At 36.7% G+C, this 25,302-nt stretch overlaps 1 protein-coding gene across 2 annotated transcripts in view; it reads left to right on the top strand.

The window, feature by feature from the left end:
- The window catches only part of LOC150078730 (polyadenylate-binding protein 2-like), an 82,858-nt gene that overhangs the window by 14,092 nt on the left and 43,464 nt on the right, over positions 1-25,302 (top strand). For both annotated transcript variants that reach the window (XR_016547560.1, XM_090383501.1), the window contains exon 2: positions 24,956-25,046. Coding sequence is in view for 1 of the 2 variants with exons in the window: in XM_090383501.1 (XP_090239627.1) it covers positions 24,956-25,046 (91 nt within the window). In the remaining variant the exon portion in view is untranslated. The remainder of the gene's footprint in view (positions 1-24,955; positions 25,047-25,302) is intronic.

The raw sequence follows: 25,302 nt of genomic DNA, 5'->3' as shown, positions 1-25,302 counted from the left end.
GAACTAACCTTAGCCTAGTCCATAGAGAACAGTAGTAGTAGCCATTTATAACTGATCTGCCTTCTGCTATTTAGTCATCCTTTTAGCCATAGTGGTAACTTATTTGAATATCATATTCCTTCAATTTATATATAGAAAGTATTAAAACATTTTCATATAAGTTATGTTTGCAGTGATTCTTTGCAAGCAGATCTTCTAAAAAACTTAATAACAGTATACTCTCTAAAATTCAGCACTTTGATCTGGAATTCTTTAAAATTCAGTACATTTTACAAAATAAAAAAATTGCCAAATGTTTTATTTTATAAAATAAAATGACATTTGGCAATCCAGAAATATTAGGAAAGCAATCTGTCTTCTGTCAATGATTGCACCTATCTTTAAAAATCCATGCAGAAAAGAGGAATTTTTTTTTTTTTTATAAGATGCTTGCAAGACCATCTTGTCCTTAAATCTGATTTTGTTACCAGCAGGATACATAGATAATGCAATGGTCTTAATTCTCACAGCAGAACCTAACTTGCCTTTGTGCAATGAGTTGCCCTGGTATTGAACTACTGTACTTTAAAATATAAAATGTCATAAATGAGGTGTACAAATATTTTTTCTCCCTTCTGGTGATCCTAAACATCAAACACAAAGAAGACAAGACTTTTGATTTGACTTCTGTAGAGGTGGTACTTGGGCAGCAGGTTACATTCTGAGAAACATGCTGTTAAGTCAAAACCATTTTGTTCATAGACACAGCAGTGTAATAGGAGATTATATGCCTTCCTGGTTTGATATGCAACTTTTTATACATATGAATACAAAGAGCATATTTAATGCAATCATATATAAATAGTTCCTGCTGATATGGACTGAATACTGTATACATCATATTTGCAGTTAAAGGAACACCTAAATCATGATTGTGGCAACTGGAATTTCTATTGGGGGAAATTTTGTTGGATTTTATCATTAGCATTAGTTGAGGCATATGATGCAGGAAAGCAAGCTTATACAGCATCAGCCAAAAGAAGGAAAAAAAAAAACACCCCCTTCCCATTTCACCCATCTGGCCACTCCAAATGTTTGTCTAGTTCAACGTTAAATTTATTTAATCTATCAACTTCCCCAACAACAGATGGAAGTCTGTTCCTGCAATCAACTACCCACTAGCTAAAGGCAAACTTCTGCACATCTATTCTATAACTGTCTTTCCTCAATTTGAATCTGTGCCCCTTCAGGTTCTTAATCTGAGCAAGCAGAAGTATCTCATCAGCATTGAGCCTGCTCAAACCATTCAAGGCCATGTACACCTCAGTCAGATCACTTCACAGGTGCCTAGTCTCCAGATGCTGCAAATTGCAGAACTTAAGCCTCTCTTGATAAGAGCACCCCTTTGTTCCTCCCACCAATCTTGTTGCCCTTCTCTGTACTCGTCCTAGCAACTCTACATCCTTCTTCTTAAAATGAGGCCTTCGGGCCTGTACGCAGTACTCGAGGTGTGGCCTGACTAATTGCCTTATACAAGGGTATAATCACCTCCTTGTCTCTGCTAGCAATGATATATAGAACAAAATTCCATGAGCTGCTCTGGCAGCCCATCTACACTGCTCAGAGAACTTCATATCTGACTGCACAATTACCCCCAAGTCTTTTTCATTCTCCATACCTGCAGTTTTCCAATAATAATCAGATTGGTCTTCCAGTTTTCTGAAAAGTTTAGTTTTAATTGATTTTTAAATTTATTTGATTAAATTACAGACCTACTTAATTTAGTGATATATGCTTAAAAGCCAATGTTGGCTCTGCTCAAGTTTAGCATAATTATAACGACTGCAACACCAGCATGTATTTACATTATGTAAAAATATATACATTGTACTGTATATTGAATTTGTATATCTTATGTTTTAATAGGTATATTTAATATCTAATAATAGATATTTACATAAGATTTTTATAATAAAGATATAACTTTTATTATTGTAATCCCAATTTGAAAGCTCATTTATGCCTAGGCACCAATGGGAAATGTAAAAATGCATAGTTCAACTGGTATACCAACTTCATGGCTCCTCTAAGGATTCAGATACTGTAAGCTAGTATAGTTGCCCCTGATTTCAATTTTTAATTTTTTTTTTTTTTTTTGTAGTAAATAGCATTGAGGAAATCTGCTAACACTTAGTGCTCCATCATGATTACCGATCATGTAGTTTGTTCTGTGTTTGTATTGTAGTTGTATTTTTGTTAAAAGAAGCCTTGGTTGGGTGGTTTTTTTTTTTTTGCTGATCCTGTATTAGCATTAGTAGTGGCATATGATGCAAGAAAGCCAGCTTATACAGCATCAACCAAAAAAAACCCTTCCATTTCACCTGCGGATCCATTCGCTGCAGATGTTTTTTCTAGTTGTCTTCAGTTTATTTAAGATGTCAACTTTACAATGACAGATGGAAGTTTATTCCAGTAATCAACCACTCGCTGGCTAAAGGCAAATTTCTGCAAATCTATTCTACAACTGTCTTTCCTGAATTTAAATTTGTCCCCTCGGGCAATTAACTTGGCAAGAGGATGAATCCCCTCAGCTTGAGGGGATTCATCAATTGAGCTCACTCAAACCATTCAAGGCCTTATACACTTCAATCAGATTACCTCGCAGGTGCCTAGTCTCCAGACACTGTAATTTGCAGAACTTAAGCCTTTCTTATGAAGAAAGGCTTAAGTTCCATTTACTAACCTTGTTGCCCTTCTCTGTACTCTTTCCAGCAGCTCTACATCCTTCCTAAAATGAGGCCTCCAGATCTGTATACAGCACTCAAGGTGTGGCCTGACCATTTCCTAATACAAGGGAATAATCACCTCCTTATCCCTGCTAGAAAAATTCTTGTATATCATTGGCAAGACACCATGAGCTACTCTTGCAGACTGTCTGCACTGCTCAGAAAACATCATATCTGACTGCACAATTACTCCCATGTCCTTTTCATTCTCTACCACTCTGAGTGCAGTAACACACAGTTCATACATTACTCTGGGGTTACTGCTACTCATATGCAGTACTTGACATTTGTTAATGTTAAAACTTAAGTTTCCACTCTCAGCCCATCTGCTCAACTTTTCTAGATCCTGTTGCAGTAGCGTAGTGTCATTGACAACCTTGCCAATCTTTGTATTGTCTGTAAACTTAGACATTAAGCTTGATATACCTTCATCAATATCATTAATAAATACAGAAAACAATGGTCCCAACACTGAACCCTCAGGGACCTACTAATAATATTAGTCCACAAAGAGCAGTGTCCGTTGATTACCACTCTGTCTTCTCCCACTCAACCCCTTTATCCATAGTAGCAATTTGCCCTTAGTGCCATGCTGCTCCAATTTGTGTAGTAGTCTTCCATGTGCTACAGTATGCATCATGTACCACTACTAATGCTAAATGTTTCATTTTTTTAGGTTACTCTGGATCTGTGTAGCAATGTGACTACACTATGATAGTTGATTCACACAATTTGATGTGATGCATTGTAATCAACTTCAACCAGATCACAAAAATAATGAAAGTACCACATTTGCTGAATAAGATGCACTGAACCATAAAATGTTCCCAGATTTTAGAAGGAGAAATATGTAATGAAATATTTGAAAAATATTTTATTACATATATTTGAAATATTTGTAGAAGAATAAGAGAAATTTACGTCAATATGATACGGAGAACCTTCCATATGACACTCTCCAGTAATTAAAATGAATATAAAATTAATGCAAAATGCTTATTCCACTGAGATCCCCCACATATGACAATAAGCAGCATAATATTTGTAGAAGAATGCATATTCTTCTACAAATATTGAAATACAAATTCACAAATAATGGTATCATTTTCCCAGTTGTAGGACTGAAATGTCTTTCAGCTGCTTGGTTTCTGTGTCCTTTTAAAAATGGCCATGCTGAAAACATTTCATGAGGACTACAAATTTTACAACAAATTAAAACTAGAGTCCAGTCACAATATTATGACCACCCCCCAATGCAGACATCACACATGCCTAGTGAATCATACAGTGCACGAGTTAAGTTCACACACCACAAACATATAAGGCTTGATGTTCAGCATCTGTGAACACATTAACAGCCTCTGTCATGGGCAAAGCATACAACCTATCAGACCTGGAAAAAGGCATAATCGTCGGCTATCAGGCCAAGGGTGCCAGCATTTCCAAAACAGCGGACTTTGTGAAATGCTCGCGTGCTGCAGTGGTGAAAGTGTATAAAGACTGGACGAATAGGACAGTTTTGATGACCTGACGTGCCAGTTGTTGGAGCCCCATGCGTCATTGATCCCAGAGGTGAACGTCAGCTGAAATGGTTGGTCAGGACCGATTGGCTCGCTACTGTTGCTCAACTGGCCGTCAAAATGAACCTTGGGGCCACCAGAAAGGTCTCCAACACGACAGTGCAGGGAACCCTGTTGTGTATTGGACTCCGGAGCAGACGCTTGGTGACAGCACCCATGCTGACTGCCATTCATCGCAAACAACAGTCAGTTTGCACAGCAATACCGAGTGGCAACGGGTGTCCTCCGATGAGTCACGGTTTCTGCTCCACCGAGTGGATGAACGGTGGCGTATTAGGCATGCAACCTCCGAGAACACACTAAACGATTATATTAGGCCACCTGAATATTTAAATTCATCTGGTAAGGCAGAGCCATATGCTAATACCATGAAATCTTTTCCAGAAAAGGATTTCTAAAAGAAAGTAGGGTTTTTAATTTATTTTGTGGAATTAAAGAATTGGGTAAGACCATAAGACATCGATGATCGTACACGGATATACTAAGCAATAATCGGGGGGTGGCTAAGCTTTCCAACAGTGTGCCCCATATGGCACACTTCAGGAAAAGTTTAAGTGGATCATGTATTCATAAGCTACTGGAATCAGCACCCACTGCTGCTGATCTGCACCATTCCTTGTCTTTGATAACTACATGATGGAGAATGTTTATTATAAGCACTTAGTGTTTGTAATAAAATCAAATTTAGACAATTTCACATTTATAGAATGAATTTAATATAAGTTAATGAATAAATGTTTGTCCAAATTAATGTCATGAAGATCCCACTAATGCCTATACCTTTAATTAATGGTAAAAAGCAGTAAATATGAAATGTAGGCTCCCATCATATTGAAATCTGGGTTATCATTTTGGCAGCAAAATTGAAATTTAAAAACTGTTTCATTTCTGGTTTTTACTGATAAGCATGCCAGAGGGTTAACCATCCCTGAAATATACTAGCTGATCTTATAAAAAAAAAATCACTGCATGCACCTAGTACATCTTCAAACCATAAGATGCAGAAGAATTTAAGGCAGTATTTTCCATGGAAAAAAGTTCAACTTATCTTCTAGAAAATGCACTAAATACACAAAACAAAGAACTTTAAAATACACATTTCACAATATATATAATTTATCCACTGCAACATTATGACATGCATTAATTTTGGAGGCTTTCTGGGAATGCCATTCAAACAGCTTCAGTGGTGTTCTGGCTAATACCAGTTCTCTATTGAGGTCTTTTTTTTTTTTTTTTTAGTTTATAAAAATTTTCTCACATTCCCATGGCAGCATCTAATTGTTTAACATGTTTTCTGCCCGAACACAAAATTGCATATAAACAAATTGCAATTTATTTGGCTTAATGGAAATATGCATCCATTCAATTGCAGTTGATAAATGAGCACTGTAAAAGGAATGGCACATAACAAAACAATGTGCCCAACACCAAACCCTGGAGGACTCCACTGATAACAATAGTCCATGAAGAGCAGTGTCCATTGATTACCATTCAACTGTCCTTTTATCCATTGTAGTAACTTGCCCTTAATGCCATACTGCTCCAGTTTGTATAGTAGTCTTCCATGTGCAACAGTATCAAAAGCTTTCCTGAAATCCAAGTATATGATATAAATATATTTTTTGCATCCAGTTCTTTTGTGACCATATCATAGTAGCCAATAAAATTGGTCAGACAAGGCTTCCCCTTAAATCCATGCTGTGTCTGAATTATTACCACAGTCCTTTAATATAACTGGATAGATCCCATTCACCCTAGTTGCCTTTCTTATGTTTAACTTCAATAATTTCTCCTCCACTTTTTTTTTTTTTTTTTTTTATGGAAACCCCAAACACGAAAGGTATCAAAATCTATAGTACTTAGTACCGTGCATGGGTTGAAGGAGAAGTATGGGGGGAGGGGGATGCCGGAAACTTTGCTCTAGAGACTAAACATGGGTTTCACCACTTCAAGCCTCTGCTCTCAGTTATTACAAAATCATTTAGCTCCTTGTTAGAATTTAATAAGCTTCTGTTCTCCATTTCCTTACAGAATTTCCCATGTGTGAATGTAGATCCAAAATACTCATTGTTTGTCAGCTGTCTGAGCAGGATCATCAACAGTCAAACCATCAATACAACGGACTTCCATTCCTTGTCGTGGAAGTTGATAGCCTAAATAAGTTTAAGGCTCGGCTGGACAGGTATTTCGAACGAACAGAGGGGTGAAGTGGAAGTGGTTATTTTTTATTTATTTATTATTATTTTTTTTTAAATTATTATTTTTTTTTGGCTGATGCTGCATAAGCTTGCTTTCTTGCATCAAATGCCTCTGCTAATGCTAATATCAAGAGGACCAATCTGATTCATCCTCTTCCTTCTAGAGTTATATAAATAGAGAAGTCTTTATTGGTTGCATTATAGCCAAAGTAGCTTACGCGCCATCAAACCCCCATATCAACGTCTTTATTGGGTTTTTTTTTGCAAACTTTGCCAAAGATTTCTCATCTGCCTTTGATTTCCTAACCTTCTTTGTGACTTGATTACAGACTAGCTTACATCTAGCATAGGCTTCTGTATTGCCTGATAATCAGACACAGCATGGATTTGTTAAGGGAAAGTCTTGTCTGACAAACTTGATAGGATATTGTGATGTGGTTACAAAGGAACTGGATGCAAAAAATAAAGTTGATATCATATATTTGGATTTCAGGAAAGCTTTTGACACTGTTGCGCATGGAAGACTGTTGTACAAATTGGAGCAGAATGGTATTAAGGGTAAGTTGCTACAACGGATAAAAGGATGGTCGAGTCAGAGGGTGGTAATTGATGGGTGCTGCTCTTCATGGACTAATGTTATTAGTGGAGTCCCACAGGGTTTGGTTTTGGGTCCACTGTTGTTTTGTATATTTATTAATGATATTGGTGAAGGTATATCAGGCTTAGTATCGAAGTTTGCAAATGATACAGAGGTTGGCGGGGTTGTTAATGACAGTAATGGCAGTGTGTTACTGCAACAGGATCTAGATAATTTGGGCAGATGGGCTAAGAAGTGGCAACTGAAGTTTAACCTTGACAAATGCAAAGTACTGCATATGGGTAGAAGTAACCCCAGAGAAATGTACCAACTGTGTGGTACTACACTTAAGGTGGTAGAAAATGAAAAAGACCTGGGAGTAATTGTGCAGTCAGATATGAACTTTTCTGAGCAATGCAGACAGGCTGCCAGGGCAGGTCGTGGGGTTTTGTCAATGATATATAGGAATTTTGCTAGCAGGGAGAAGGAGGTGATTGTCCCTCTGTATAAGGCAATGGTCAGGCCGTGCCTTGAGTACTGCGTACAGGTCTGGAGGCCTCATTTTAGGATGTAGATTTGCTTGAGCGTGTACAGAGAAGGGCAACAAGATTGGTGAGGGGAATGAAGGGATCCTCTTACCAAGAGAGGGTTAAGTTCTGCAAATTGCAGTGGCTGGAGAATAGACACCTGTGCAGTGATCTTATTGAGGTGCATAAGGCCTTGAATGGGTTTAGCACGCTGAATTCTGATGGGATCCTTCCACTTGTTCAGATTACGAACCTAAGGGGGCATAAATTCAAATTAAGAAAATACAGATATAGAATAGATGTGCGGAAATTTTCCTTTAGCCAGTGGGTGGTTAATTGCTGGAACAAACTTCCATCTGTCGTTGTGGAAGTTGATAGGTTAAATAAATTTAAGGAGGAACTGGACAGGCATTTGGAGGGAATCGTGTGATTTTTGGCTCATGCTGCATAAGCTCATACACTTGCTTTCTTGCATCACATGCCACTACTACTACTACTATTTATGTATCCCATGCATTTTTCTTCTTTGCCATGAGTCTCATTAGTTCATCTGACATTAATTCGGGCCTAAACCTCGAATAGTATTTCTTAGTTGGTATGAAAAGCCTAGTAGCTTAACTTTATGATGGCCTCCAGTATAATACTACATTTCTCCTCTCTACCACTCTGCAAATTGAAGTCTTCTCTGCTTATTTTAGATAAGTTTATGCAGTATCTTAATCTCGTATAGGAACATATTCAAATCCACTTGAAAAATTGTCAATTCACAGAGAAATAGAATGCGCCAGTAAATCAGAATGTCTTGTAATAGGGGATTTTAACTTTCCAGATATTGACTGGAACTTGTGGATTGGTCACTCACACGCTAGCAAGACTTTTGTGGATTTATTGGAGGATTGTTTTCTTCAGCAACATGTTCTAGGGGCAACCAGAGGGAGTAATACTCTTGATCTGATTATTAGCAGTGATTATTCATGCATTAAGAATTTGCAGATAAAGGAACCACTAGGTGAGAGTGATCAGTGTACTGATGTGAGATTAAATATGTAACTACCATCAAGAGTAAAGGGAAGGGTTTTTCTTTTCGTAAAGGTGGCTACAGTAGTCTCAGACAGTTTTTAAATTCTATACAGTCGGATGAACTGATGATGTTTAAAACATCGAATTCTGAATGGGTAGCCTTCAAGGAATTAATCTTGGAAGTACTAGGCTTTTCATACCAACTAAGAAATACTGTTCAAGGTTTAGACCTAAATGGATGTCAGATGAACTAATGAGGCTCATGACAGAGAAGAAAAATGCATGGGATGCATATAAATTATCAGGTGACACAGAAGCCTATGGCAGATATAATCTAGTCTGTAATCAAGTCAAAAAGGAGGATAGGCAAGCAAAGGCTGATTATGAGAAATCCTTGGCAAAGGATGCAAAGAAAAACAACATAGACTTCTTTACTATGTAAACTCCAGAAGAGGTTGAATTAGATTGGTCCGCTTGATGTTGGTGGTTCGACTGCTGCTGATCCTGCTCAGATAGCTGACAAACTGAATGAGTATTTTGCATCTATATTCACACATGAGGATTTCTGTGAGGAGGGGGAGGGCAGAAGTTTGCTAAATTTTAACGGAGTTAAATGATTTTTAATAGCGGAGAGAAAAGTGGAGGAGAAATTGTTGAATTTAAACAAACTGGAGTGGATAGAATCTATCCAGTTATATTGAAGGAGGCGGCAAGGGAAGTTAACAAACCCTTAGCCATAATTATGAGAATATCCTTAGGTTCAGGGGAGGTCTCCATGGACTGGAGATGGGCAAATGTATCCCCAATTCACAAAGTGGGTTCAAAGGGTAACAAATAATTATAGACCTGTTAGTTTAAGTTCTGTTCCGGGGAAAATAATGGAGTCACTGGTTAAAGTGATGCAGGATCACTTAGACAAGACTGCAGTAATAGTTCAGACACAGTATGGGTTTGTTAAGGGGAAGTCTTGTCTGACCGATTTGATTGGATACTACGCTGTGGTTACAAAGAACTGGATGCAAAAAATAATTTTGATATCATATACTGTACTTGGATTTCAGGAAAGCTTTTGGTACTGTTGCACAGGGAAGACTGCTTTATAAATTGGAGCAGTATGGCATTAAGGGCAATTTGCTGCAATGGATTAAGGGATGGTTGAGTAGGAGACGGCACATAGTGGTAATAAATTGACACTGCTCTATGTGGACTAATGTTATTAGTGGAGTCCCTCAGGGTTCTGTGTGGGCCCCATTGTTGTTTTGCGTATTTATCAATGAAGGTATATCAGACAATGTCCAAGTTTGCAGAAGATACAAAGGTTGGCGGGGTTGTTAATGACAGTAAAGACAGTATACTACTGCAACAGGATCTACAAAAGTTAGGCAGAGATGGGCTGAGAAGTCGCAACTAAAGTTTAACATTAACAAATGCAAAGTACTGCATATGGCTAGCAGTAACCCCAAGAGAAACTTACCAACTGTGTGTGCTATGCTCAGGGAGGTGGAGAATGAAAAAGACCTGGGGTTAATTGTGCAGTCAGATATGAAGTTTTGTGAGCAGTGCAGACAGGCTGCCATAGCAGCTCTTGGAGTTTTGTCAATGATATATAGGAATTTTGCTAGCAGAGACAAGGCGGTGATTATTCCCTTGTATAAGGCAATGGTCAGGCCACACCTCGAGTACCGCGTACAGGTCTGGAGGCTTTATTTTAGGAAGAAGGATGTAGAGTTGCTAGAACGAGTACAGAGAAGGGCAACAAGATTGGTGAGAGTAGCAAAGGGGTGCTCTTACCAAGAGAAGCTTAAGTTCTGCAAGTTGCAGCATCTGGAGACTAGGCACCTGGGAGGTGATCTGATTGAGGTGTATAAGGCCTTGAATGGTTTGAGCAGGCTCAGTGCTGATGGGATACTTCCGCTTGCTCAGATTAAGAACCTGAGGGAGCATAGATTCAAGTTGAGGAAAGACAGTTCTAGAATAGATGTGCGGAAGTTTTCCTTTAGCCAGTGGATAGTTGATTGCTGGAACAGACTTCCATCTGTTGTTGTGTGAGTTGATAGCTTAAATAAATTTAAGGCTGAACTAGACAAGCATTTGGAGTGACTGAATGGGTGAAATGGAAAGATGATTTTTTTTTTTTTTTTTGCTAATGCTATATAAGCTTGCTTTCTTGCATCATATGCCCCAGCTAATGCTAATATTGCAAATCAGGGGCATCAACATTTTCTGGTTAATCATTAGTTAATCTTGTAAGGTTAATCATTCCTTTACTCAGCCTTCCTCTTCAAACTGGGATAAACAATATCATGTTTCTTGCAGATGCCCAATGAATTTCAAAAAAAAAAAAAAAACAGCCAAAAATCTGTGCAGCAGTTCAGTCTTTGCTTCAGCAGAAAAAAGCTTTAGCCGTCTGCTTGATTGTGAGGTGTAACTTCAGTGTTGATGGGAGAGTATGAGTATCTTTGGTTAGTGATGGGAGCATATGTGGTTCATGTGCATTTAAAATGTTATGATTTATTGCTGCTCTCAGGCAAATTATCCTTCAAACGAAATATTGAATTTCGTTTGAAGCAGAACTTCAAACGAAATTCAACTAAGTTCAGTTTTGAATGGTGATACAGATGTGTCAACATTTCGTTGATTTCCTGTACAGTCAAGCCATTTGAATATTTCATCAATTTTATTTAAGTTATATTTTAATTAGTTAACCTTGCAACTTTTACTGTATTATGAAAGAAATTTAACTTGTCTTTTGGGGGGGGGGAATTTACTTTCAGCCAGCAGGTAGTTGATTGTTGGAACAAATTTCCATCTAGTGGTATTGAAGTGTGTGGTTTGAATAAATTCAGTGAGCAACTAGACAAACTATTTAGAGGGGATGGAGAGGTTTTTATTTATTTTATTTTATTATTATTTTTTTTTTTTTTTTTGCTAATGTTGTATAAGCTCTTTTGCATTATTGCCACTGCTAATACTATATATTTTTCTCTGTGTCACCTTCTGCACACTATACAGCATCCTTAGGTATCTGCTCCTGTGATGGATGCTGTTATTGAAGGAACTTTTCAATTCATGAAAAGAATAGGTGTATCTAGTAAAGTGGCTATTCTGTGTATGCAGCATGTATCCTAGTGCAGTTTGTTGCAGTAGCAACAAACTGCATGGGCAAGAAAACACACTATGTAACTATCATGAAGTATTTCCAGAAGGTCAAGGGCCTGTGTCAAGTAACAACACCTTGCCATGTCTCTCCTGACTTGTGGCAACTCATCTCCTCTTAAAAGAGCATTACTGTTATATGATCGCATATCAAATAATTTTACAAACTGTTCTGTTTAAATGTCAGAGGGTATGTACCAAATTGTAGTCTGTACTGGCCTATTAATATAGGTTTCTTAAACATGGAAGTCTGTAGGTATGATGAAGTCCTACAGATTAAGGAACAGTAGCATACAGTCACACTCCAGTTTCATATTGAACTTTGTGCACTGAAAACTTATTCGGGTACTAGAAGAATATTGGTTCAAAGTCCTTAACAATGACCAGAAAGATATCATAAATATAACACTTTCATAACCCAAAAGGAGCTTATATTTTGTAAAAAAAATTGTACCCTCCAGCATCTTCATAACGTTATTTCTAACAGAACTCATGAACTAAATGAACAATTTATTGGGTACTTTATTGGATAGCACCTCCTTTAGCCCTCAGAATAGTCTCAAATTATGTCATGGCTCTCAAAGTGATGAAGATGCTGGCCTTGACTTGATTGCATCCTGCAGTTGCCTCAGATTGGGTAGTAGCAGATCATTGCCACAAACAGTTAATTTTGCCTGATCCTGCAGATTTTGAATCAAGTTAAGGTCCAGTTTTCAGTAGGCCAATTAAGAATGAAAAAGTCACCCTTAAGCTCCTAAAATCATTCCTGGATGAACTGTGCATTGTGTCATAATGCAGTATTTTTTTCTGGAAGTGCCCACTCATATATTCTGCCTGTAGTTGCTTGTGACAGTGTCTGGTGCATTTTGATATACTTCTTTTCATGTCACTTTTATTTCCTATCATTTAACTGATTGTAGTCTGTCTGTTAGACTGTGCGATTTTTTTTTTTTTTTATCCCCTATCGATTTCTCACATCAACAAGCTATGTCAGGCCACATGGCTGCCATTTGCCTGATGTTTTCTTAATAAATAAATCTTCTGTTTATACTCCGGCACAACAACCAAGTCAGTAGAGTTTACAATAAATTGTCAATACAAATATTTATCGTATTTAGTAGTCACGGGCTTGAACCCCGGTCCACTCAAGGAACGCGTGCTATGCACTCTTGCTCCTGACTGCTGGGCTACGTCAGGCCTTTATATTCTAGACACTGTTGTGTGTGAATGCTCTAAACAGGATAGCAGTGTCCATGATACACAAACTTGATTTAATTTATGATTTGATTATTAATCTATCTGGCACTGGCTATCATATCACAGTCAGCCACTTAGGTAATGCTGTTGGCTCATTCTCTTGCTGAATTGGGCACATATATACTACCCTTGGTATCTGATTGTAGCTTGGTACAGGCATATGACCCTATCTCCAACTGAACGGCCAATTCTTTAGTTGATGGTGGCAGGGAGTGTACCTCCTAAACTGGACACTCATATATCCTCTACTCTTATCTGAATCCTGATAGTCATTGTGTTCCTGTTCAACAGCTTGAGCACATGCACACCCCTCTTACCCTGAATAGTTAACAAGGACACCACTTCAAATCAGACCATAGTATCATTCCTGCCCATTTGACAGGATGGGGAGTTTTTCCAGCAAGTAGATATAAAAGTTCAACTATAATCTGTAGATTTCTGGATGGTTGGCAGTTTTTGTACCTTTGGAAGTACATAGAAAAGCAACAGTTGGCATCCTGATGTATGAAGTCTCCAGTACAGTGGTTCTTCAAACCAATGATTTGCTCATTTTAGAAAAAAGGATTTCTAAACATAGAGCTTTCCTGCTGAGAAAACTAATCTCTTTTTATGAAACCCCAAACACGAAAGGCATTAGAACCCATAGTACTTAGTACTGTGAATAGGTTGAGAAGATATTTATTGACATTAGACTTAAGTTCCTGTAGATTGTAATTTTCAGGAAATATGTGAGGGGAAACTGTTCCAGAAAAAAGAAATTGAAGTAATAAATGAGGAAGAAGAAAAGTTGGTTCTGTTAGTTTGAAGTCGGACACTAAAAGGATGCTGGCTGGTTTTAACATGTGTTCTGACTGGTTTGGAAGAGACAGAGGAGTAATTATAGAAGCTCATTCAGAAGAGCAGTGCCCATGGAAGTATCTACAGAAAAAGTATGCATCAGAAACAGAACATCTTTGAAACAGTGGAGAGGCTATAAGAGATGGGTTATTAATTAACCAACTACCTTCTTTTGAATGGAATCTGGATGCCTAATTTAAGTTAATACTGCATTACTTTTCTTCTGAACAATTTAAGATTTGTTTTGAAGAAAAGTAACACAGAAAATGAAAGAGAAAACTCAGTCTCTTAGATGCAGAGGAAGCAATATTTATGATGTGCTTAGCTAAGAGAGAGATTATAAGTCAGGGTAATCCCTAATAGAGATGTGTGATCTTGTCTAGAAATCTAAGTGTCATCAAAGATAAGCATAAAGGGGAGGTACCCATAGACTGGAGATGTGCAAATGTAACCCCAATTCACAAAGGAGGATCAAAGGCTGACAAGTAATTATAGACCTGTTAGTTTAACTTCTGTTCCAGGTAAGTTAATGGAGGCACTGGTTAAAGAAGCACTGCAGGATCATCTAGACAAGAATTCAGTTATAGCTCAGACGCAGCATGGTTTTGTTAAGGGCAAGTCTTGCTTGACCAATTTGATTGGATACTATGATGTAGTCACAAAAGAACTGGATGCAGGGAATAACTTTGATATTATATATTTGGATCTTAGAAAGGCTTTTGATACTGTTGCACATGGAAGACTGCTGCACAAATTGGAGCAGTATGGCATTGGAGGCAAATTGCTGCTATGGATAAGGGGATGGTTGAGTGGCAGAAGACAGAGAGTGGTAATCAATGGACACTGCTCAACGTGGACTAATGTTATTAGTGGAGTTCCTCAGGGTTCAGTGTTGGGTCCGTTGTTGTTTTCGGTGTTTATGAATGATATTGATGATGGGATATCAAGTTTAATGTCCAAGTTTGCAGATGATACAAAGGTTGGCAGGGTTGTTAAGGACACTACTGACGCTATGCTGCTGCAACAGGATCTGGAAAGGTTGAACAGATGGGCTGAGAGGTGGCAAATGAAGTTTAACATTGACAAATGTAAAGTACTACATATGGGAAACAGTAACCCCAGAACAACGTATCAACTCTGCGGTACTACACTGACAGTGGTGGAGAATGAAAAGGACCTGGGGGTAATTGTGCAGGCAGATATGAAGTTCTCTGAGCAGTGCAGACGAGCTGCAAGAGTAGCTCATGGTGTCTTGTCAATGATATACAGGAATTTTTCTAGCAGGGATAAGGAGGTGATTATTCCCTTGTATAAGGCAATGGTTAGGCCACATCTTGAGTACTGTATACATGTCTGGAGGCCTCATTTCAAGAAGGATGTAGAGCTGCTGGAACGGGTACAGAGAAGGGCAACAAGATTAGTGAATGGAACAAAGGGTTGCTCTTACGAAGAAAGGCTTAAGTTTTGCAAATTACAGAGTCTGGAGACTAGGCACCGGCGAGGTGATCTGATAGAGGTGTAATAAGGCTTTGAATGGTTTGAGCATGCTCAATGCCAATGGGATTCTTCATCTTGCTCAGAATAATCACCTCAGAGGGCATAAATTCAAATTGAGGAAGATGGATGTCGGATAGATGTGCGGAAATTTGCCTTTGGCCAGCGGGTGGTTGGTTGGTGGAACCGACTTCCATCACTTGTTGTTGAAGTTGATAGCCTAAACAAATTTAAGGCTCAACTGGACAGGTATTTCGAACGAACGGAGGGGTGAGATGGGAGTGAGGTTTTTTTTTTTTTTTTGGCTGATGCTGAATAAGCTTGCTTTCTTGCATCATATGCCTCTGCTAATGCTAAAGCAGAAGAATAATTTTTTTACAAGGTATAAGACTTTTCTTCTAAAGTCTGAGGACCGAGCTTGTAGAAGGAATTGAAATTAACTAAGTTATCTTTGCCCCACTAGAGAATTAGCTGTAGGCCAGATAGATCTCCAGCTAATCAGCTTTTAAGGAATTGGTAGTCAATATTTAAAAAGTTAAAGCTGTTTGTTCAGGGCAAAGTTTTTTAAACTAAAGGTGGAATGCAATGTGCTATGATTGGCAAAACTATAGATAGGATTTTCAGTCAGTGAAAGGTCATTAATATACAAAAGAAAAGGAGGGGGGAAGAACTAAACTTTGGGGAACACCAGCATAAGTAGAGAAGTTAGAAGGCAAAGAGCGATCTACCATCATCCTGCAGTGAGCAATCGGAAAGAAAACTGGATGCCCAATTGCCGCCGTAGCCTAGTGGTCAGGCGCGCTGGTGCATAAATACACGTACCTTGAATGACCGGGGTTCAAGCCCGTGACTGCTGAATACGGTGCTGTTTCTTGTATTATGTGTATCTTGTAAACTCCCCTGACCGTTTGGTCGTCCCGGAGTATAAACAGAAAATTTATTTATTTATTATAATTACAAAAAACAGTTGGCAAACCATAAGATGGAAGCTTATTTAGAAAACCTATATGCCAAACATAATCAGAAGCCTTTGAAATGAAATGTCAAGAGCAACTGCTTGAATGTCACCCAACTTTTCCATTGAATTTGGCCATAGATGGGTATGGTGTATCATCAGTGGATCCATACTGGTGATCATTGATCAGATGAAGGTTTCCAGATAGATTAGGAGTTGGTGGTTAATGTATTTCTCCATTACTTTAGAAAGAGTAGCAGTAATTGCAATTGGATGGGAGGAATTTGTCATCCTGTTTAGGAACTGGCTGGATATGAGCAAATTTCTAAGCAGAAGGGAAAATACTGTTGGAATAAGAAATTGTAAAAAGGTGACACCGAACAGGAGTAGGTGCAGGAGCACAGGTTTTGAAAACAAGTGGAGAAATATATCAGGATATAGTGCTTTCTTGGCATCAAGCTATTTAAAATTCTTCTGATATCCTTTTGACAGGAGACCACAGGAGGCACTGAATGGGGTGTACTTGGAATGGTAAGAGGCGATTTACCAAGATCAATGGTAATAAAAGAAAATCAGGATGCTATCAGGTCAGCTTTATCTTTAGCTGAGGTGGCAATAGAATCATCTGGTTTTAACAGTGGTGGGAGTAGAGATGGGCAAAAGTTGCCACGAATAGCCTTAGCAAGAGACCAGAATACTCGGCTACCATTTGTAAAAGAAGCAAGTTTTCTACTCTTAGCCTGTTCAAAATATTTGGACTGATTAATGACTTTGTTACAGTTGTTCCACGTTTTCGTATAGACAGAAAATGAAGTTGGAGATTTGGATGCAAGCCAGTTGCGATATGTGACTTTCTTATTTTGAATGGCCTTAGCACATTTATTGGAAAACCAAAGTTTATATAAAGGATAAGATTTTTAAGGTGGAGTGTGGAATAAAGGACCTCATCCCTTCAAGAATAATTTCACTGACACAATCTGAGCAAACGTTGACATCAGATGATTTAAAACAGTAATCCAACCAAGGATAAGAAGAATAGAAACTTTCAGAACATCCCATTTTGCATTCTTATAATGCCAAACAATGCAAGATAGAGAATGGCCACGAGAGAAAGGTTCCATTAGAGAAGAGACCGTCACTAAATTATGATCTTAGGTACTTAAAAAGATGACTACTCACCTCAACCTTGTAATTGGAAGGGTTGTTTGTGAAAAGGAAAAAATAGCATTTTGGGTGTGTGGTTAGGTATTCTGGTAGGTAAATGAACTGAACAATCTGAGCAAGATTATTAGTAACTGGAAAAGCCTCAGCATGTTGACCAGCTGTGACTAGAAAACAGAAGAACTGGAGAAAGTCAAATTTCAATGAAAGGTAGTCAGTGATTGCTGGAAAATGGTCTTGTAAGCACCCAAAAATAAGGCTTCCTTTATCAAGTTACAAAGAATGCTAATTATTTATCTGAAGAATGTGCTGCTGCTTTCCATAAAGAGTTTAGTGAGTTGGACGAATATTAACGAGGACATTGTCTCGTATCTAATTTATGGCAAATTTTCATTAAAATTTCTAACTGAAGCCAAACAATAATGGACATTTGTGCTATTATGTGGATTACCTATGGATCTGTTGTACAATGATTATTATGGAGATAATCCTTGTGCAACAAAGCAACCTTGGCAGTCATGATAGAGATGACAAGATTTTCAACTCAGTTGATCCAGATGCCTCAGGCATTACTAGTGGGTTCAGTCCACTGAGCTCTTCAGAAACTGGCCTGCAAAAAAAGCATTTTATAAAGCAGTACACTGGAAATGTAAGAAATATTGGATCTCTCCCAGGACCGTACTTACACTTCTCGGGGCCCAAGGCACTACACTCTTGCCCCCCTCCCCCCCACTAACGGTACCACAGTAAAAAAAAAACTTGAATATAATCAGGAAAAAAAACAATTATTTTTGCCTATCTGTTTTGTTTTCGAATTTGATCTTTTTCTCGTTGCCTCTTTCATTTAGATGCTCCAGATTCGTATTTTCACTGCATTATTAACTGCTGAATTTCACAGTTTTCAGATCTCACCTTATATAAATTTTGATATCTATGGGTTGGTCCAATTAAAATAGTTTCCATAGAACGAGTAAAATTTCCATATAAGGAACGGATTTTGAGAGACCTGGGTATGCATTGTTCACACCTGTGTCCTTTAGGCAATAGAGCTGCTGCTGCTGCTGTAGAATGCACAAATTAAGAACTAAATGACATTCCACAATTTAGTGGTGTCCATAACACATTTACAACCCACTCCCACAACATATGGTACTGAGAAGTTGTGCTGGTCAACTGCTTTCTTGTGTTCATAGCCAGTGAAAAAGATTAAGGCATATTTCTGATGAGGATAATATGCCATGGTCAACCTGTGTTCCATTGTTACACCCTGTTAGAGAATTAGGAGAGAGTGATTTTCCTTTATTCTGGAAATTAATATATTTTTTTGCAGAAATGAGTCATCCACACTTTCAGTAAATTTCACCCATCTCTGTTTACATGATAGGCACAAGTGGGACCTAGATCAGGGCATTAAAAAGAGATCGCTTTAAAAATTTGAAATTACAGATGTGCAAGGCTTGAGGCTAGCACCTCATGCCTGTTCATAAGTATGGCTCTGATCTCTCCATGATGCTTGTAACTTGTAATCTCACCAAACAAAAAGGCAATTCACACTGCATAATAGAAGAGATGGAAAGACACCACACCTTTGCCAAGAGAACCATACATGGTTTTTTGACACTTTGTCTTCATTAAACAAAGTGGTAATACTGCACAAAGTTATGATAGTTATCTATCATGTAGTATTGCCTTATGTCATGGAGGGTCAGCCATTTCTCTGTAGTATGGATGACACATGTTAACTCTTGCTTAATCTGTTCATATCTGGGTGGTCACCACCAGCATAGTATTTATACATTTTGCACATGGATGATTTGACAAAGGTTACTGCCAGTCCTACTATTGAGAAGACAGTAACACTTCAGAGGATTTGGTTGTTACAAAATGGCTGGATTTTTCCAAAGTTAGATGCACCTTGTACAATCTAAATTTTAACTACTATCACTAAAAGAATATGCACAAGAAACTTTGGGGAACATTTCTCTGATAAATAAAATAATTGTCAACGGTATTTTACTTTCTTATAATTTACATGTAGGCATGTACTTTCAGCAGTTACCAATACAATTTTAGCGTGCACCACTTGGTGCAGTATGGCTTAAGTTGCCAATGTACCATAAAAAATCAGATAACCAGCTGTGTGCATGCACATATTTGAAGGGAAGTAAAATATCACCCACGATTACTTTATTTAGCACAAATATATGCTGCCTAGTTGTTTTTTTTTTTTTTTTTTTCTATTCTACCTTTGCTGTTTTTTTTTTTGTTTTTTTTTTAAACAGTGAATATCTGAAGACAACTGCAAATGATTATGATTGGGATATATGTCCACAGATGTTATGCAGCAGCAACCAGCTGAACTTAAGGGCTACTGTTGCATGCAGTTGATGAGTCTGTTATTTCAGAATGGAAATATTACAGGAGTAGGTATATAATTCTCCAGTAGAGCAAAGAAAACTTAGTTAACTTCAGTCCTAAAACTCAATCCTGTCTTCTTACTTTCTTGCAAATAAGAATCTGTTGTTCCTATACTTATCTTTAGTGACTCCCAGATTTGTAGACAAGATGATATCTCTATTGGGATCAGCACATCATACCATAGAAAACACTGATGCTGTTCATGGCCTGATTTTGAAAGGTCATCAGATTGCATTACAATAGATAGCTGATTTTCCAAAAATATATAAAATTAACAAGTCCATAATTTATCAAAGAATTAAGCATGAAAAAAAATTTTCAGCAAAATGAAATTCAAACAAGTTTGTCAGCCATAGGTGACCATGAATGAAATTTAGATTCATTACTATATCCAGAGACTAAACAACTGTCTCTGGAGTGACATCATTGAGGATCTCGTCCAAGAAATTTTGAATGGTGCCATCAGTTACCACAATGATAGCATCAATTTTTTTGGGAAAACTAATGGCTGATAGTCATCAATTACCTTCAAAAGTGTAAATCCATTGTATGTAAATACAGTAAGCACTGGTTATAGTGATCATGTTTGCAAATTGAATTTTGATTCTAATAAGCAAAAATCAACAAATATTATCCAGAGGCTATAAAGATATAAAGCACGAATTTACACTTTATTACCAATTAAATGATACGTAAAAATTGGAAGAATATTCCAATTTTTATGTTCCAAACAAAATAAAAATAAATTTATCCACAGGTTAGCAAAATAAAAATAAATTTATACTTACATACATAGCTTAATTAATATTTGTAAAATAATAAGTGTAGTTTACCTCAATATAGTACGTAGAACACTTCCTCTTGATCTTCTTGGGAAGTGTTCTACGTACTATATTGAGGTAAACTCCTTATTATTTTACAAATATTAATATCAACGTAGAACGTATTGATTATTACAGCTCTGATTCATACTATCTAATAGCTTAATTAATATACATATTAATTAAACAATTTGTAATATGATTATAATTTAAAATAGTCACTTATTTTAGATTGCTTTAAATTATCACTACAAAGTCTATTTATAGATTTTTCAATATTGTATAAAAGTCTATATTCATGATCACTTGCACCAGTTTCTTCCGGCGCTCTCCTCAGGACGGCCATAGCTTCACAAGTTTGCCAGTTTTGTGACTGGAATTCATTCAGGTTCATCTTCATTTTCCTCCTCCTCCTCCTTGATGAAATTATCAGTAACAGACTGGGCAATTTCTTCATCTGTTAAAGCTGTAACTTGTGGATCACCATCTATGTCCACCCAATCATTAAACTCCTGTTCAGCCATGTCTTTGAGCTTTTCAACATGATCAGTATCATGACTTAGTTGTCCATCATGAATAATTAATCCACATTTTTTGAAACAGTTGCTAATGCAGGTTTCGGAAACTTCATTCCAGGCACTCCACTCATTGTCATATGAAGTGCATCTAGAACAGTTATCTGCTTTGTGATATCGGATGATGTTCCCAAACCTTCATCTATAGACTGGATGATTCTTCGCCACATATCCAATCTATAAAAGGTCTTAAAGGTATTTGAAGGTAGAAAAACTAATTCAATGTTTTTGAAAGTCTACTTTGGGTGAGCTGGGCAGTTGTCCAAAACCAATGCAATTTTTTTGTTTTTCTTATCCAATTTCAAACCCCATTTACGAAGGTAATCTTCAAATAAAGAAGCTGTCATCCAAGCATTGGTATTATTGGCATATTCAACAGGCAGCTGTTTTACTCCTTTAAAATATCTAGGCGATTTATTCTTGCCGATAACTAACAACTTCATCTTGATTGTTCCCGTCATGTTGCATGTTAAAAGAACTGTAATCCTGTTCTTGATCTTCTTTCCTGCAGATGCAGAGAAATTTTTAAAAATCATGCAGTGGTCTTGGGTAGCCCTGTAGTATAACCCTGTTTCATCTGTATTAAAAATATCTTCAGGATTATAAGTGCTTAACACAACTTGCCAAGAGGTTTCCAAACACGTGTCAGCTGCAGAACCATTGGAATCCTGTTTTTCTCCGTGAAGTTTTTTATAAACAATATCATGCCTCTCCTTCCATCGTGTCAGCCAGCCATCCATCCGTCGCCTTAAACTCTTCATGTAGTTTTTCAGCAGAATCATTAGCTTTTTGAAGAAGAATGCTACAATTGATTGGTGCATTAAATGAGCTGGCCTGTTTGAATCAAACAAACAGAGCTTCATCTACTGTTTGGCATTTCCCTTCACACTTCCTTTTTCTGGTTTCACTAAACATGTTAGTGTTTAATGTGTGATGTGATTTTATCCACATTTTTAACTGATAAAGATGACCGAGGCACTCCTAATTTTATTGCCGCTTCCCTTTGAGAAGTATTGCCCAAGTTTAATTTATCGTACGTTTCTATAATTTGTAACTTATCTTTTACACTCAAATTCACTCTTTCTGTTCACTGACTTTTTTTTTTTTTTTTTTGTTGTAAAATTTAAAACACAGTAAAAAAGATAAGCTTCAATCAATAACAAAACACACAGTGCACAGAAATTGGAACTAACATGACACATGCAAGTGAGACGAAGTTTAGACAGAAATTAAGACCAGATTTCAGCAAAGGGGAAACACATTTCACCATAATGTGAAAACACAGAATTCCAGCTATTGGTATTATCACAAATGAATAAGATCGAGTTTACTACCTGTTTATTGCGCTAACAGAAAAGCCCAATAAACCAGAAACTTCAAATTGTTTTTGTTTCATAGTTGTGACCTCTATAAATGTTACCTCCAAAAATATTCTTTAGAAAAATATCACAGAGGCGTTCAAAATTGATTCTTATAACGGAAAATGTGATTCTAATAAACTATGAAATTGTACTGCATTTTATTGATTCGGATCGGTTCTTTGAAATTTGGTTCTATTGAGCGGCTGATTCTAATAACCAGTGATCACTATAACCAATGCTTACTGTATTATTCTTTCTTGTTACTGAAATTTCATGAGAAATTCATGGATTAAAAGGCTCAGGTAACCATGGAGAGACTCGGTAATTTCCATACCAGCTTATTCACCAGAATGGCATTCCTCAAGACACTGATTTCTGCATATGTGCAAATCGTATTTTTGCAACATGATGCATTTCAAGTTTGTGCAAATATTCAATGACCCATCACCAGAACTTTTCTTTTAAGGAATTTTTGGAACTGTGCGAACATAATATATTCAAATTAAAAATACTTGTAACCATACAAATAGTAACTGCATGTTTAAAAAGAAAATTAAAAACTGTGGGCCATGGGGTAGTTTTGTGTGATATGATAAACTGCAAGCATGCAGGGTAGAATAAAAGTACAATGTGATTTTATTCTTAATTTGTATTGCACCCTTTATACTGCTCGGTCTTAAATGCTCATTCAGGTCTGTGTCCAACCATTCTTGTTGAAAGCAAGCCCAACAATTAAGTTATTTTTTCATCATCTGTTATTACTGTATTTAATGTGTGCTTATATTTGTACTTGAATTTTTAGCCATCAGCATCACAGGCCATACAAGTTCTTGTGGTATGCCAGCATCATTGAATATGGTTCATTGTGTATCATGTCTGTATAAGGGAAAAATTAGTCTCAATTTTTTCTTCTCTATTAAAATTGCTTTTTGTAGAGCATCATCAATTAGTCCAGAATTTTTTAGACTCTTTTCCATTGATTAAATATCATGATCACTTTCTAATACTTCTGTTTTAGGGTTCTAAATTTTCGTGATGTGGAATACATTGATATAAGTGTTTCCAAGAGGAAAAGCTTTTCTTTGAATTGATTAGTAAAGGCACATTGCCAGTATTTTTGTTAAAAATTTAACAAGGGGGAATGCTAAATTTTTTTTAGTAAATTAGTACAGTATATTACACGTTTTATCGCGTGTGTTGACTGAAAAATCTGGAATGGGGGAATCTCTCCATCTCAGATCTAACTGTAAATAGTGAACCTAGTGTATAGTCATGGAAAACCTTAACACATGCAGTATATTACATTATATATATTAAATGATTTTGTATGTGGTTATATTCTTGTAATTAAAATTCTTATAAAACATTAATATGAAGGTATATCCATGAAGAGAGAGAAAAAAGTCCAAGAGTGTAACGGGAACATTACCAAGGCATATTACATTATTTTAGCCAGCGAGTTATAAATTACTGGAATAAGTTACCTACATGGGTGGTAACGGCTGACAGTTTGGGAAAATTCAAAGGTCAGCTGGATAATTACTACGGGAGGAGGGAAACGCATAGGTTGTCCGTTTCCTTTTCTCTTAATTTTTCCCCCTTATTATTATTGTTTTATTTTTATTTATTTATATTTTATTTTTATTATTTTATTTATTTATATTTTATTTTTATTTATTGATTTTTTTTTTTTGCTCGTGCAGCATAAGCCATAGGCTTCCTTGCACCATGTGGCCATTGCTAATACTAACTCAACCAAGTTGGGAAAATGAAATACTATTTTCTGTGGAGAAAATAATATCAGAAATATTCTTTTTCACCTTAACTGAAGATTTCCAGGAACATTATTTTCATGTTGATTGCATAACTGAGAGATACTACCACTTTCCTGCACTTAAAAACACTTGATACAGTGAGAAGTCATGCACAAAGTGTGTAGCTCTTCAAAGTGGCTGTTTGATAAAAAATGTATTCATTTCCAGATTGCTTTTGTAGATCAGAAACTTCAAATAATCCTCATACTTTTGTCTTTTCTCAAACTTAGGATAGTAAAAAAGAATGGGGAACAGTTCCATTATTTTACAAGAATTTGGTTTTATAATGATGGGATTTTACCAACGATCCTTATGAAGCAAGCTTATTACCAAGATAAACATAAAAATATGGTAGATATATTTAATTAAAAGTAAATTCTGTTCTGCAGCTGATAGATATAATTTACCTCTGATTTTATTTATTTTTTTCATTCAGGAATTAGAAGAAATAAAGGCCAGAGTCAAAGAATTAGAAGAAGAAGAACAGAAACTACAAAATGAAATGGAAAAATTGCATTTATCAAATGGTATATTATATTTACTTTATCAGAATATTGCTTTTTTAAAAGTAATTCAGATTATTTTATAATATCAAGTAGGCGGTAAATTTTGTATAAAGTATAATTTTATTGTGAACAAGCAAACTGGAAAGATGATTACATCATTTTAGGTGATAATATGTAATTTTACAATCTGCAGAGCTTATTTTAAATATTAAAATTTGATATAGGATTAATAATTAATGTATACTTGCTTGTACACCAATGCTAGGAGTTTAGTAAA

Source organism: Mastigoproctus giganteus, chromosome 10, assembly GCF_048544385.1.
Source record: "Mastigoproctus giganteus isolate SK-2022 chromosome 10, ASM4854438v1, whole genome shotgun sequence".
Lineage (NCBI taxonomy): Eukaryota > Metazoa > Arthropoda > Arachnida > Uropygi > Thelyphonidae > Mastigoproctus > Mastigoproctus giganteus.
Note: the sequence above shows the minus strand (reverse complement) of the source record. Positions and strands in the feature narration are given on the sequence as shown.